Raw genomic sequence first — 16,893 nt, 5'->3', positions numbered from 1 at the left:
AACATTAGACAAATTATCGTTAGTACAATTCCTTAAATGCATGTGCAATGTCAGCTGGCAAAAATACCGATGTTGTTGACTTAAACTGGAAGATTCAAAGTCAAATTCCGGGAGACTTGCGGCCATACAAATCGATCGATCGTCAATGAAGACCACACCGTGAATTATCCAGTGGAATTTCTAAATAAATTCGTTGGAGAGGCTTGGTATGCCACCGCATCATTTGCGTCACAAAGTTGGATCTGTCGTTATTATGTTTCACAATATGATTGTGACGCACCTATCAAATACATGGGGCAGAATGCTTGATTCTACGGATTTCTTTTGAGTTCTAACGACTTGCCATTTCAGTTCAAACGTATTCCGTTTCCAGGGAAAATTGCATTTGAAATGACAATCGACAGGACACAAGGATAGTCGCATAGTGTGTGGCATAAATTTGGAAATGCTGTAATTTTCACACGGCCAGATATACGTGGCGTGCTCACGAATTGGAAAACCATCTTTTCTGTACACCGGAACAGAAACCAAAAATTGTTGTTTATCAAGCTGCGTTACATTGAAAAAAAATTTAGAAAAATCTCAAATAAATGATAATCAACACAATATGAATTTTTGTCTTTTCAATTCAAAAGACATAATTTTGCGCAGGACAACAGCTGCGGGTTCAGCTAGTTTGTAATAATTCAAAAGACTCAAATGATTATTTTCCTCAGAATAATTCATAAAACTTTACAATTAATTTTTAGTCACGGGATGTCAGTTGACGTCAAGTGAAAATCGTTCACAAGAGTACTTAAGTTCACATACACATACAACTGCCAAGTTGAACCAAACCAAACCAATATCCTTGTTTGTTTACACGCATATATGCATTTCCTGGCCCATAGCTATTAGAAGGCATGTGAAAATTCATTTCGAACACGGTTTTTGTTGCCACTGAGATTCGCATGCTGCAATCACAGAAACGTGACGGCAAAAGCGAATGCAAATACATGTGACAACTTAAACAGAAATGAGGTAGTTGTATGAGTATTGGGTAACTTTTATGTCCATATGGTAGTATGTATGTATTTGCATTTGGTTTAAAGTGGAAATTTTTAAATTTCAAACCGTAGTATATCCCCTGACGTTGAACAACACGAAAAGCTCCGTCACGAGGTTTCAGACAAGGCGACTCCCTATCGTGCGACTTCTTCAACCTGCTCCTGGAGAAAATAGTTCGAGCTGCAGAACTAAACAGAGAAGGTACCATCTTCTATAAGAGTGTACAGCTGCTGGCGTATGCCGACGATATTGATATCATCGGCCTCAACACCCGCGCCGTTAGTTCTGCTTTCTCTAGGCTGGACAAGGAAGCACAGAAAATGGGTCTGGTAGTGAACGAGGGCAAAACGAAATATCTCCTGTCATCAAACAAACAGTCGTCGCACTCGCGACTTGGCTCTCACGTCACTGTTGACAGTCATAACTTTGAAGTTGTAGATAATTTCGTCTATTTAGGAACCAGCATTAACACCACTAATAATGTCAGCCTGGAAATCCAACGCAGGATTGCTCTTGCCAACAGGTGCTACTTCGGACTGAGTAGGCAATTGAAAAGTAAAGTCCTCTCTCGACGAACAAAAGCTAAACTCTATAAGTCGCTCATAATTCCCGTCCTGCTATATGGTGCAGAGGCTTGGGCGATGACAGCAACCGATGAGTCGACGTTACGAGTTTTCGAGAGAAAAATTCTGCGAAAGATTTATGGTCCTTTGCGCATTGGCCACGGCGAATATCGCATCCGATGGAACGATGGGCTGTACGAGATATATGACGACATTGACATAAGTAGTTCAGTGAATTAAAAGACAGCGGCTACGCTGGCTAGGTCATGTTGTCCGGATGGATGAAAACACTCCACCTCTGAAAGTATTCGACGCAGTACCCGCCGGGGGAAGCAGAGGAAGAGGAAGACCTCCACTCCGTTGGAAGGACCAAGTGGAGAAGGACCTGGCTTCGCTTGGAATATCCAATTGGCGCCACGCAGCGAAAAGAAGAAACGACTGGCGCGCTGTTGTTAACTCGGCTATAATCGCGTAAGCGGTGTCTACGCCAATTAAGAAGAAGAAGAAAAAGAAGTATATCCCCATATGTCTAATATAGTGTTTTCCGTTTATCTGATTGACTTTTCGCTGATATATTCAATAAATGAGTCTCTTTTTAATAATACTGATATCAAATATGATTGTAGCTCGTTCCCGAATTCGTCAAAAAAATGCAAAATTCTTACTCAACATTTCTTGTATCAAGTTTTTTTAATACCTGAAAGTACTTCTCTGGCCTTGGGCGTTGCAAATTGCAAGAGTATAAAATGTTCGTTTAAGACGTGAGTATTTTTTCCAAATACCGCTTTTTAATAAAATGTCTTATATGCTTCTTAACTAATATAAGTATTTATCATTTCAGAATACAATTTATTTTAATTTATTAATTATTTTATTTAAACTTCATTGGCTTCGTTAAGGTCACTGCAAATAAATAGGTCACGCCTACTTCCCATATTATAAATTCCTTTTGATTCGACTTTCACTTTGGTTACACAAATCAAGAACCAATTGATGTTACAATAGAATAGTGCTTTTAACGTATGCCACCTTATGGAGTTGTTCAAATCGAACCCCTAGGTACCGAATAGCGAACCGCAGAACCTAAATTGACTTTAATTGCATGTACTATTGGCAAAAATATATATGTATAAAATCAGGTCAATCCTATCTCCTGAAGAGCTTTTTAAATTTAAATTTAATATTTTTTTCACATTTGTAGTTGAGAATAAAATGAGATATAATATTTGAATTAATTCGTGTAATAGGTACTTCCGAAAATCTGAATGGATTGCCCTATTGTGTTGTTCATAAGAGTATGTACATAAACCTGGAATAAAAAGGCATTCTATTTTGCTGACTGAGCAGTAATGTGGGAAATATTGCCAAGCGCGCCAGCTTTACTTGAGTTACTAAAATATTATTGCCACAGGAGTATCCTATATTGCAGATATGAAATTCTAAAGAAACAAAAAAACGTTTACAATTTTATTATCAAAATAATCGTTCTCCAATTACAACTTTTCTTGCGCTTTTGCCACTTTATGGTCGTAATGATCGTCCGCCTGTGCTCGGTATTGTTGAATTGTAAAAGTAGGAGTATACATTTTCTTTACATATGTTATGTTCAAGTGTCAATAAGACAAAGAACCGCTCGAAGTAATGAAAATATTGTTGCCGCTCAGGCAAGTGTTGCTGAAGACCGCCATTTGTCGATTCCAAGACGTTCTCAAGAATTGGGACTGTCTCAAACCACAAACGACGATGGGACGATTTTAAGAAAGGATTTGGACTTTCATCCGTAAAAAATTGTTCTCACTCAAGAGTTCACATCATTGGATCACCATAGACGTCCTAAATTTGCTGTTTTACCTTACAACATCTTAAAACCGATAATGTTTAAAAAATAATCTCCGATTCTCCAATAAGTCTCAATTTCATCTGAGTGGTGCTGTAGATAATCAAAACTGTCGACTCTGGTGCGAAGAAAACCCACAAACCGAATAAACCAGACTCTCTTCTAGCTTTAGATGTCAATATTGAACGTGTTATTCATGACGTACGATTTGGTGGAAAAAGTACTCGAAAAATGGGTTCATCGAATTTGTTCTTGCAAAAGAAGTCGTTGTATCCTCATATTTAATATGCCTCGAGTTCGGCTGTACAGAGATTTGTTGCTCCCTTACGTTTTTTCTAAATGAGCGCTAAAGAATTGCTTTTGATCGTATGAGAGGTAATATGATCAGCGACAACCCGACAGAGAGTCGATGATGATAAGAGTGAATTAATGCATTGAACACATAAATGGCGAAAAGCGGCATATATCAAAAATTAAAATACACATGTTATTAAGGGAACAGTTATTTGGATAACAGTGCGACTTCAGGGCAGCAGGCCTGAAGTTGTCGCGGTCGCTAATTTAAAACCATTTCTAATTTTGTCGACGATAATGCAGTGTTGCCATTAAAATGTGAAATATAATATAAAATTATTCAAATCTTTAACAAGTAATAACAGTTTATAATAATAAATATATAAACGATTACACCTATTTTCTTATTTTTGCGACAATAAATTTCATTTTGAACAAAACATTTCAATTTCATTCATGTGAACAATTTTAGTACGGGAATTACGAAGTTGTGTACGACATTTGCACCCAAAAATTTCACTGTTGTGCAGTCGTGTCGTGCTGCCGTCTTTGTGTTCAGTGCTTAATACATAAATTTCTTCTCGTGCACAGCCTCATATGCGGCACAAAATGAGAGCGGGTAATCTAAAAACATTGTCAGCTGAACACATCGCCTTTCACACATATACAACCAATGTTGCCATTTTGAATTATTATTATAAATTTTACCAGTACTAAATAAAAGAAGTTCCGCAATATTTTCCTCATTTTGGACTTACAGATCTATGTAATATCGATAATATTCTGGTGGGAAGAAAGCAACAATTTTGATGTATTATTTAATTTTACACTTGAAATTGTTTCTAAAAATGAGACATGATTTTTTATTTTTATTTTTGCTAAACTGTTTTACAAGTATAATTATTCAGTTACTCTAAATTTTGATTTAAATTAAATGAAATAGACATTTACTCTTGGATTCTTTTAACCGAAATTACGAATACGAATACGTACTGGTATCATTCAAACATGAAGACGTGGCAAGACTACACACAAACAAGTGCGATTGTATGACCATATGCCACAAAATTAACATATAAATAAACATATATATGTTTGTATAACTTAGTTTGTTTGTACTCGCTCTGGACTCCAGCATGATGCGATCGATTCTTCTTTATTTAGTTCTTTATACAAGGCCGACAGGGGTATGAGCTGTCTATTAGTTAAAGAGTATTTTTCAAACGTTGCAAACGCTGTGGGAGTGTGAAAAAATTAAAAATTGAAAGAAAGTAAAAAGTAAAAAGTAAAAATGTCAATCAAATAAAAATAAATTTAAGTGTTCAAAACTTGTGAGAAATTTTAGTCAAATAGGTGTCAAAATAGACTAAAAAAGGCTAAGAAATCACTTTTAAAGTGTGTTCTTTATTTAACCTCGCTTACTATTGAGGTCGTCTTAAATGTCGAGTGGTGATAAGTCCATAGAGAATCCATGAATAATAACTTTGGGCATACAATACATGTATGTATGTATGCACTACATTTATGTATGTATTTATCTAGTGTATAGTTATTTATGTGAAAGTTTTGTTCACATCCGTTGAGAAGTATGAATTGCACACATGCATATAGTTTGTATAGTAAACAGTAATCCGATGCACTCACTGATTATAACAAGCTTACATAATTTGCGGGTTTGTAAAACTGTTATGATAATAATAAAAATGTATTGAAACAAAACATTAGAAGTAAGGAAGGGCTAAGTTTTAGTGCAACCGCACATTCTATACTCTTGGTAGAATAAAAGCCAGAGAAACACCTTAAGGTGTGAGGCGTCAACCAGAGATCGAAATCCAAGCAATTTTATACTGCTTTGATAAAACTGAAAGGTGAATTTTGTCCATTTCATTTTCTTCAAAGAAATCCAATCCCGCTGTAATACACATATCCCAACGAATTTTCCAGTCATCATAACACTTGGAAAAATACTCCGTCGTGATGGCCATCAAAGCCTTCTTCGATTCAGCTTTTATATCCTCAATTGAGTCAAAGCGGTGTCCTCGGAGTGATCATGTGAATTTGCTGAATATTCAGAAGTTACACGAAGGTAAATCAGGCGAAAGCGGTACTTGCGTCACGATATTAGTTGAAAATGTGGCGAAATGATAACGAATAACCAATGCAGGATGAGATGGTGCATTATCGCACTTATTTGTTCAATAAATTCAGACATAGTAAAAATCGAAGAATTCACTTTTGGAGCCTCACAAAACGACGCGTATCTCAAAAACTAATGAATATTTTGATGTGAAATTTGGCATGGATGTCACAATTAGTACTACCAACTTTCTTTAAAAAAAATTTCAAATTTCAATTTGATCACAGTAGTATATGCATATACTACATATAATAAGTCGTACATTGAAACTCATTATATTTAGTATATGAGAGTTGGGGTAATATCGACTTGATTTGATCTATTTTTGCCAGTATCACATACTATTAACATGCCACATACTAAAAAGATGTTCTCTGGGTTTCATTAACGTACCTTACATACAATCACCAATCATATGGAGCAAAGTCAGCCGGATGTTCGAAAATCCTGGTAATAGTTACATATATAGCGGCTAGGTCAAGTTTTCGACCAATTTTATCTATTTTAGGCATAAAGATATACTGTTATGAGTAAAACACGTTCTGTAATTTTTATTGAGATAACTCAAATATTGACCGATATACTCAGCATAAAGGCACCTGGAGGTTCGAAAATCGTTGTATTATGTATGCATATGGGCCTCAGGGAAGTATTAACCCGATTCAACTCATTTTTTATACGTATACAGAAATACCATTGTCAAGATAGGTTTCTATCTGAATTTCAATTGTATATCTTGCACATTGATGATATTTTCGGTCAAAAGTCAGCTATACATACTGTAGTCAATATTTTCGGTACATAGAGGCTTCAATAGTTTTATTTGGATTTGGACAATTTTTCGTCATAAGATGGCATTCTTTAGAGGAACTATAAGTGCAAAGTTTTAGCCCGTTATATCAATTGCTTCCTGATTTGTGTACTGGAAAGAATCAAATGGAATTAAATTGTGGTCCGATGACATAGGAATATGAGAAAAATGTCTCGCACTAAGTTAAGTCGAAATCGGTAGAGCTGGTCCCGAGATGTGTGATTTCACGAAAAAGTGGGCGGTGCCACGCCAATCGTCCAACTTTCATACCGGCTCTCTTAAATCATTCTCATATCATCACGAAGGTAAAATTTAATGTCTCCGTCGTATTTAGTTGTTGATTTATTGCGCTTTTAGTTAGTTAATGGCGATTTGTGGGCGTGGCAGCGATCAGATTACACCCATTCTCGAACTCGTAATATTTTGTACTAAGAAACCCGCATCCAAGTTTCATCAAAATATCTCAATTTTTGCTCAAGTTACAGCTTACATGGACGGACAGACAGACAGTCACCCGGATTTTAACTTTTCTTGTCATCTTAATCATTTATATACTATATATAATAGATAACCTTATATCTATCTCGCTTAATTTTAGGTAATACTTACAACCTTAAGTGAACAAAACTATTATACCTACTATATTCTGTAGCAACAGGTTGCAAGAGTATACAAATTTTACTTGGGTTTCATAAAGTACCTCACATCACATCAAAATAACCAATCATAAGGACTAAAATCAGCTGGATGTTCGAAAATCTTGATTTTAGTTAAATGGGGACTAAGTCAAATTTTCGCCCAATTTCATCTAATTTAGACACAAAAATTCACTGTTCTGCAGCAAAACACACTCTTTCATTTTCGTTGAGGTAACATACGTATTGGCCGATATATGCGGTATAAAGTCAACCGGAAGTTTTAAAATGTTTATATTAGGCTTATGGCTTGGGGAAGTATTGTCCGATTGTATTATAATTTCTAAGAAATGGCAACACTCGTTTTTGCCTTAAATGTAACACACATATTTTAAACTGCGAGTGCACCAAAAAAAAATAACCAAAGAGTAATATGAAATAATATAAGGTGGTGGTGAAAGCGGGGACGCCGTTCTGAAACGATTGAGGAGATGAATAACGAATATAAGGAGGGTTTGAAAGCTGTACTGGAAAAAGAATATTCCGGCTGTTTCGAGGACTGAAAAACGCATATTATGATATTAAAAATATATGAATGCACATATACGTATATATACATATACATACATATGTATATGAAGTGTGCTAAATGTAGTGATATATGTAGCATATATTCGTTAAAATTTTTGAACTTCAAATACTCGGGGGAACCATCTCTATCACCAGATACTTATCTTATAATTCGACAATATATGTGGCATCGCTCGATTTTATATCATAACCCCCGAAAATGGAAAAACGTTCCCGTTCCCGCAGGCGTCAACTTGAACTCCTTTGGCTAGCGACTATATACCGAATAAAAGGGTCTCCCTTCTCTCTGTAGACATAATGTCATCTTTCGTTCAATATCTGAAGTACCTATTCTAATGGAATTTATTCAGCTTAATTACATTTTATATTGCTACTTATATGAAACTAAATATCAAGTATTTAACCATATTTTTAAAAGATTTTACATGCTTGTGATGTTATTGTGTTAGAAAACTTTGCCCAAATGTATTTTGAGGAATGCTGGCCAATTGACAGTCCTTAGCCGAATAAAAATCTGGATTGGTTCTGGTTATGTAGACCCGTTCGCCGTGGGGTATACTGATAATTTGCTTCTCATATACTTATAACATATGGCTATCGACCCTAATTACTTAGCTAAAATTAAAATTAATTATAAAAATCCGATATTTCTCCAGGCAACATATATGTACTCTAATCAGTACTGATCTGATTTCACACTAACCTGAATTTGTTTTGATCTTAAACTGATATCATCTTATTTTGCACTAATTTCTCTTTTTCAGATTAAAATGATATACCAAGAGTTTTTTCTGACAATTATAATTCTGCATTCGCTTTCATGGAATCTAGCCGTGGTCGACGGAGCTAAAATTCTTGGTTTATTTGCACACCCTAGTGAAAGCCATTTCGCAGTAATGCGAAGTTTAATGTTGGAATTAACAAAGCGTGAACACAATGTAAGATAGTTCAATATGCTTCTAATTTAAATCGTTTCATTTATAAGCATTTTTTTTAAGGTTACCGTTTATAGCAGTCACCGCCTGAACGAACGTATAGAAAATCTACGAGAAATAATTGTTGAGCCGGAATTTCCTTTTTGGAAGCAATGTATGTGAGATGATTACTGGTGTTAAAAACTTAGATTAACTTATAAATTTGTAAATTAAATACCACAGACAGGCAGACATATGTACATGTCTCTCTAAATAGGTTTGCCAAGTCTCTTAACCTCTAAAGCATTGTTAGCAAACAAATTTACAAAGTTGAACACCAATTTGACACCTTATTGCAGCTCAAAAAAGCAATTCATGAAAAAGGGAAGAATTGACCCCAGTGTCCTTAAGTCACTCGCAAATTCGATGCCACGACGTCGAATATCAGTCACAATATAAAACGGATGGCAAACAAGCTATTAAATGTTCTTTCCTTAACACTGATTTTATTTTTAATAATGTTGCATATATCTATTTCCTCCTGCGGTCTTGAAAAAGTTAAAGTTTCTACAATAAAATACAACATTAAATTCCGAAATATGTTGTATTCGAACGGTTGCTTTCTTCACTTATTTGAATAAATATTATAAAATAAAAGCCATTTGTTCAGTGTCCCATATAACGATTTCGATCAGTGTATAACTCGTTTATATTTTCATATCTGACAAACCATTTGTCAATCACATCGTGAAATCGCTTTAAAGTCGACATGATCGGATCACAACCGCGCCTACTTTCCTATTTAAATTACACTCTATAATATTAAAAAAAAAAACTCCAAAAAAACTTATTTTTGTTTAGGATAACCTCGGGTTTATTCTTGCGAAACCTTCATAACATTATCATTTCACTTTAATCGTTATTTTCAGTTTCAGAAATAACGGGGAGCCAATCAGGAGGCCTTCTTAAAGCTAGCAAACTAACCGAAAGGACAATGCAAAAGTCTCTGGCCACTACGGGTGCCAACGCGGTTAATTACTTCTTGTCAAATGAACCCGTAAAGAAGTTGCTTAATTTACCTGTCAATGAATTTGATTATGATTTGATAATAGTGGATTTATTCTATACGGAGGCTTTGCTGGCAGTGGGACACTTTTTCGACAAGCCTACAATTGGTATTTTAAACACGAATTTTGAGAGTTACATGGATCGTGTGTTAGAGCAAATGGTACCGGCCGCCTGTTCACCTATCAGTTATGAGACTTACAAGCCAGAGGCGGGTTATTGGAATCGATTAGGGGTGATCCGTAATTGTATGTCACGACGAAAACAATTTATCACAGACAATTGGGGCGCACAAGAATCGGTGATGCGAAATCATTTTGCACAATTCAAAGGTAAATTACAATGATATCTAAATTCATGTTGTTCTAAATACATGTTGCAGAGCACGTTCGTTTATGTAGTATGTTTTTACGTATTGAATTAAATTTGTTTATTAATTTTAAAGGCGTGAGCGAACTTAACATCGGTACGTTGCAAGCTGAGTTGGCAATCTTGTTGCTCAACAGTCACGTCCCATTGTTACGGCCTCGACCGTTGCTATTAAATACCGTAGCTGCCGGCGGTATGCACATACGACCACCACGTGAATTACCTTGGCCACTTCGTCGCTTTCTGGATGAATCGCGAGCAGGCGTCATCTACATGAACCTTGGCAATGAACAACTGTGTACAGACGTACCAAAACATATAATGCAAGTACTCCTAAATACACTGGGCAAACGAAAAGAGCGTGTGGTGTGGACTTGTCACGATCACACGGAACTGAAGAATTTACCTACCAATATAATGGTCCAACATGCGGTGCCACAAGCAGATATATTGGCACATCCGCATGTGCATATATTTCTTATGAACGGTGATTTACTTAGTACGCAGGAAGGTATAATGCGGCATGTGCCTATGATTTCTGTGCCTATATTTCGAAATGAAGTGCGCAACGCGGAATTAGCAGTGCAACTCGGTGTTGGGATTCATCTGAACCATAATAACTTAACGGAGACGACACTCAATTGGGCGCTGCAGACCATCAAAGAAGACAGCACATATCAGTTGACAATACGTCAGGTGGCCACTACCTTCCGTGATCGGCCGTTAGGTGCCGTGGAAACGTGCATGTACTGGATGGACTATGTATTACGTCATAAGGGCGGAGCAGATTTAAAAACTCTTGGTGGGAACATACCTTCCAGTCAATTACATCTTTTTGATTTATTTATTTACTATTTCGCGATTGCATTACTAAGTGTAGGCGTGCTAGCTGCTGTCATTTATGGTATTATAATATTAATGAGGAAACGTGAAATAGGAAAAATGTACTCAAAACTAAGTTAATATTCCATATATTAAAATTAAAACCAAATATGTTGTTTAAGTAATTAATTTTTTATTATCTGGCCAACAAAGGAAAATTCATTCGATGCAACTTTCGCAACTTCTATAGTAACTAATCATAAAATTCATCTAATCTTGTTCACACCTCAAACACATACAAATCTGATTTCGCTTCGAAGAAAAATCTTTGTAAAAGTTATGATAAAATAATTCTTGTCGACTGAAAAAAAATTTAGAATGTCTATAAGATGTTATTGGCAAAAATCGCGAATTTCTGAATGCGCAATCTAATGATCAAAATCAGACTCCCCTAGTCTCCATAATTCATACATTCTCCTAAAATAAATAGACATATTGAGATATCTTGATGATAAAGAAACATAGCTAAGACGGAAATTTAAAAGTTCAAGGGAAATACCTCACAAACTACTAAAGCTATATGAACCAAATTTGCTCTAAACGAATCTGTTCAGCACTTTCCCCGACGGTGTAAAAATGAATGGAGGTGGATGATACCCCCGACCACACCTCATTTAACGATTATGTGGAAAATACACATTATGTATGATACAGAAAGGTCTTAAAGAAACCGGTGTAAAAATTGTGCAATCATATATTAGGAAAATACTCGACCAATTTCCACCCAATCTGATTCATTAAATTATTTCAACGTTTTCATGCCACAGTATAAATATGAGGGTAAAATCAAACAACAGCCACGCCTACTTCCCATATGTATATAAGTGAGACTAAGTCCAATATTATTCTTTAATTAACGGTAAACGAGAGTCAATGACGTTGTCGAAGTAAAACTTTACGCAAATAGTACCTTTAAGTTATGACATATCACGCCTAAAACTTGTGGAAATCAGATCATAACTTGTTAATCTCCAAATACCGAATAAATGGATCCCAGGGCCTACGGCTGACTTTTACCGGAAACAACGGTGAGTCTGTTAGATATTATTGAAATACGGATAAAATCTTTTGCTGACAATAGTGTATCCTTGTGTCCAAAGTGGGAAAAATCGGGTCAATACTTTCCTTAGTCCCCATGTACCTAATACAAAGAAATTTGATTGGTTTTATATCAATGTCAATGAGCTATCTTAATGAAATTCACAGAGCGTACTTTTCTTCTTATTCTTCTTGCGCTTCAAATGGATAAAGTTGAGTGAATACTTTAAATGAAATGAGAATATATTATACACAAAAATCATTCTGCATATACATATATGTAGTACATTCACATATACCAAGCCCACATTGTGTTTTTACGTTGCAATGGAAAATTTCCCATTAAATCAATTTTGAATTCAAGAGAAGACTCCGACTCTATTCTGCTGATTACTCTAAACAACACAACACCGGGGTGTAACCGAATACTCTTTATACTCTCTTTTTACAGCTTGTAAAGATCAAAGACCGGGAAATTCCTTCAAGTCCTGGCAAAACTTTACATTAAGTATCGACTTTACTTTTGACCCGATTTTTTCTATTTTTGTCAATGTCACATACTAAGAAATGCTTCCTGTTTTTCATAAAGTACCTCACATCACATTATAATCACCAATCATATGAAGCCAGATGTTCGAAAGTCTTGATATTAGTTATATGGGGCTAGGTCAAGTTTTTGTCTAATTTTATCTATTTTATTATACCCTGAACAGGGTATATTAAGTTTGTCACGAAGTTTGTAACACCCAGAAGGAAGAGTCGGAGATCCTATAAAGTATATACATATATAAATGATCAATATGTTGAGCTGAGTCGATTTAGCTATGTCCGTCTGTCTGTCTCTTCGTCTGTCCGTCCGTCTGTCTGTCTGTATATATACGAACTAGTCCTTCAGTTTTTAAGATATCGTTTTGAAATTTGGCAAACATCATTTTCTCTTCAAGAAGCTGCTCATTTGTCGGAACTGCCGATATAGGACCACTATAACATGTAGCTGTCATATAAACTGAACGATCGGAATCAAGTTCTTGTATGGAAAACTTTCACATTTGACAACGTATCTTCACGAAATTCGGTGTGAGTTATTGTTCATAGAAATAATGTAATATACGAAGAAATTGTTCAGATCGGTTAACCATAGCATATAGCTGTCATACAAACTGAACGATCGGGATCAAGTTCCTGTATGGAAAACTTTCTCATTTGACAAGATATATTCACGAAATTTGGTATAGATTATTTCCTAAGGCAACAATGTAATCTCCGAAGATCGGCGTACTATAGCATATAGCTGCCATACAATCCGAACGATCGCATTTAAGGGCTTGTATGGTAAACTTTCGCATTTGACGTGGTATCTTAATGAAATTTGACATGGATTACTACTTAAGGTAATAATATAATCTCTGAAAAAATTGTTCAGATCGGATTACTATAGCATATAGCTTCCATATAAACTGAACACATAGTTACTAAAATAAATGCACCTGTGAAGGGTATATTAGCTTTCTTGTTTTCATTTGGATAACTCACATATTGGCCGATATATGCGGTATAAAGCCAGCCGAAAGTTCGAAAATCTGTGTATTACATAAGTATATAGAGGCTCAGGGAAGTATTGATCCGTCTCTACTTATTTTTAACTGTGAAATGGATTTTTCAAATGGAATTTAAAATTGTTTGATATGGGAAGTAGGCGTGCCTGTGGTCCGATTTCGCCAATTTTCACACTGTATGTAACATAAAAATGTCATAGGAATGTCATGTACCAAATTTAGTCGAAATCGGTCGCACGTGTCCCGAGATATGTGATTTCACCTAAAAGTGGCCGGTGCCGCGACCATCAGTCAATTTTTACCTCGTCTCCGCTAAAGCCTTCTCATACCATTTGGGGTGTAAAATTGTATGCATCTGGCATATTCAGTCATTGATTTATCGCACTTTTAGTAGTTTTAACAGTACAGTTATATCATCTGATGTCGATTTGATTATTGTAGCTTAAATCGTTTAGGAGAGAAATACATAAACAAAATAGAAGGCAGGACCACGCCCCCTTTTTAAAAACTTTCAGCCCACAGATGTTCCTTGCTACTGCGATCCCTTGTGCCAAATTATCTGTGCTGTGTTGGGACCTTTTATACGAACTCGTAATTTTCTTGCCAGGGAACGCAAAGTTACAGATTACACGGACGGACAGACATAGAGTCATCCGGATTTAAGCTCTTCATCCTGATCTTTTTTATATATAGACATTAAAAGTCGTGTATTAAATTACATCCGCTTTCAGCCAGATATATTGGGTTTTCAAGTACTTCACACACGATCAGAATGGGTAGTCCGTTTTCGTTTCAAATTAACAAGAACATTACTCCAACTGGAATGAAAGAGTGGAAAGAAGCACTAGCTATCTACTGGAGCCCTTTTTATTATTGTAGTGTGTCTAGGTTCAATGCAGAAAAAATTAATAAGTGCTTTGTTAGTGTAAGGAGTACTTTCATATAAGTATCAAATAAATATAATATTAAAATACAAGAAATGATACAATTCTTCATTTTGCTCTCGACTTGGCTGTTGACTGAGGAGGTAAGAACGAAAATTTCGGTATTCAAATATTTTAAAAAGAAAGCTAATTTCAATGGATTTCGCCCACAGTGTTATGCGGAACAAAATAGCCAGACTGATTGCTCAAGATTACCCAAGTCAATCGTAAATTAGCTAATAGAGCAACCAGAAACATATATGTATATCTGTAGTTATTATTATAGTTACACACATATACAAATATACAAGTTTGAACATTTAAACATATAAATGCACATTTATCCTAACGACGGTTTTACTTAATATAGTCACACACTTTCTATTTTTACTAGGCCCCTCATATTTGTTGCCGCTTTCCGGAGCCATTTGAAGGTCAAATTTTGGATGAGTGCCACAGGCTTCACAATAAATTCTGGCAGGTAATCAATTATATAATCTCACATAAATTATAGGATCCTTAAATAAATTTGTTTATGTCATAATTAAGTGCTTTGTAGAATGCCTCTTTGGAGGAGTAGACATTTGTAGGCATGGAAAATGTAGTTACCAGCGAGCTAACAAGTATCTCGAAATTAAATTTCTGCTACAACAAACTATTTTTAAAGATATTTGTAAAAGCGCTTTCAAAAATGCATTGAAAAAGGTCAATATGTGAATCTTTCTGCAGTACAACGTCATTACACAGATTTGTTACAAGAATTTGATTGGATTATTTTTATAGGTAATGGCTTACTAACACCTTTGATAGAACGTTTTAGGCGCAAAGGATGCCATCTAGTATCCGAATTAATTCGATTTTATGTTCGTAATGAAATGTTCATTTCCAGTCCTAATGACTATTGGAATGAAAAATTGATGAGGTGCACTAAAAAACAACAATTTATACACCATTGTACAAAAGAGAGTTGAGTGATCATCAAGTGGAATTTCGTATATTCACACCTGCAAGCTTATCAAATAATGATTATTAAATTAGGCGTATATAAATAAAGAATCATTCATACATATTTTTTTAGATTAAAGATAATAGACCGATATGTAAATAAAGAAATGGCCTTTTTTATCCTCACAACATGTTACTGAAAAATGGAATAGGTCGGTTCTTTAAAATATATTTATAATCACAAGAATGATAATTAAGTTTGCGACCTCCTTCATTCTCTTTTCCGTTTCTTGTATCGATGCGTGTAATGAAATACAAAGACCGCTGAAACGCACGCAATCAAAATTTGAGAAAGGTAAGGCTACTTTCGTAAAATGACAGCATCGGATAAAATCAAAAGTTGTTTATGATATTTGGTAAACTCTTTAATGTTTACTCTAAAACACAGCAACACAATTTGGGAGATTCCCAATCAGCCCTATAAGATGTAATTACAAACTTTATTAATATGAGCGATCCACCTAAGTAGGGCTTGATCATCGAGATAATTGCTCTTAGCCGGATAAAGTCTAGTCCAATTCCGTTCATGATATAAGAATATACTTAAAGTCCTAATTGTCACGCTCAGAATGTCCTTCTAACAGAAGAGACCAACATGGCCGTCTGTGATGTGTTAGTTCATATTTACCCATTACTTAAATGGAACGTAGAATTATGAAGGTGTGAGTACTGTGGGCAAAAAGTAGTTAAACTTTTTAATTTAAATTTCGCGCCAAAACCCATTTGTCAAAATATATTTTTCTATTTTTTTTTTTCATTGGTGTTTAGTATACGCTTGTCTTTCTCAAGTATATAAAGTGCATTCGTCGATTTTTACACTGAGTGAAGTAATTTCACAAAGAAATTCCATTAAGTTTTGTGTGTAGAATTAAATTTCTGGTGGCGAAACATTCAGAATGTTGGAAAAAGTCTTCGGTGATAATCGTTTGTCACGAGCAAGCGTTTTTGATTGGTAAATATTATTCAAAGAGGGTCGAGAAAGCGTTAACGACGAACCACGTCCAGGACGGCCATCAACAATGATGATCAACATGTCAATAAAATAAATGAATAAGAAAAGTGAAAAAGCACGATTGGTTCCAAAATCACTCAATTTTTTCGAAAAACTGCGGCGCGTTCTACTATAAAACAATGCTTTCCGACCACCATCTATCTACCCGGAAACAGACGATCAATCGGTCGAGTATCGTGGCCAAGGTGAGCCGAAGCCGAAAAAACTAAACCGA

At 35.4% G+C, this 16,893-nt stretch overlaps 1 protein-coding gene and 1 pseudogene across 9 annotated transcripts; both read left to right on the top strand.

Moving 5' to 3' along the window:
- The first annotated feature begins 4,879 nt into the window (after positions 1-4,879).
- Positions 4,880-11,270, top strand: LOC120781246 (UDP-glycosyltransferase UGT5). 9 transcript variants are annotated; one of them, XM_040113388.1, is made up of 5 exons: positions 4,880-4,928; positions 8,680-8,853; positions 8,914-9,004; positions 9,759-10,226; positions 10,340-11,270. In XM_040113388.1, exons 1-5 carry the CDS (start codon positions 4,881-4,883, stop codon positions 11,224-11,226), a joined length of 1,668 nt encoding a protein of 555 aa, XP_039969322.1. In that variant the 5' UTR covers position 4,880; the 3' UTR covers positions 11,227-11,270. The 9 variants fall into 9 exon arrangements, with proteins under 9 accessions (XP_039969322.1, XP_039969323.1, XP_039969325.1 ...); XM_040113389.1 differs by having other exon boundaries at positions 4,908-5,242; XM_040113391.1 differs by having other exon boundaries at positions 4,908-5,246.
- A 3,448-nt stretch (positions 11,271-14,718) lies between these two features.
- LOC120781248 lies at positions 14,719-15,696 on the top strand (annotated as a pseudogene).
- Positions 15,697-16,893: the final 1,197 nt, after the last annotated feature.

The sequence above is a fragment of the Bactrocera tryoni genome, unplaced genomic scaffold, assembly GCF_016617805.1.
Source record: "Bactrocera tryoni isolate S06 unplaced genomic scaffold, CSIRO_BtryS06_freeze2 scaffold_517, whole genome shotgun sequence".
NCBI lineage: Eukaryota > Metazoa > Arthropoda > Insecta > Diptera > Tephritidae > Bactrocera > Bactrocera tryoni.
The sequence above is the reverse complement of the archived record's forward strand: the minus strand, read 5'-3'. Positions and strand labels throughout refer to the sequence as shown.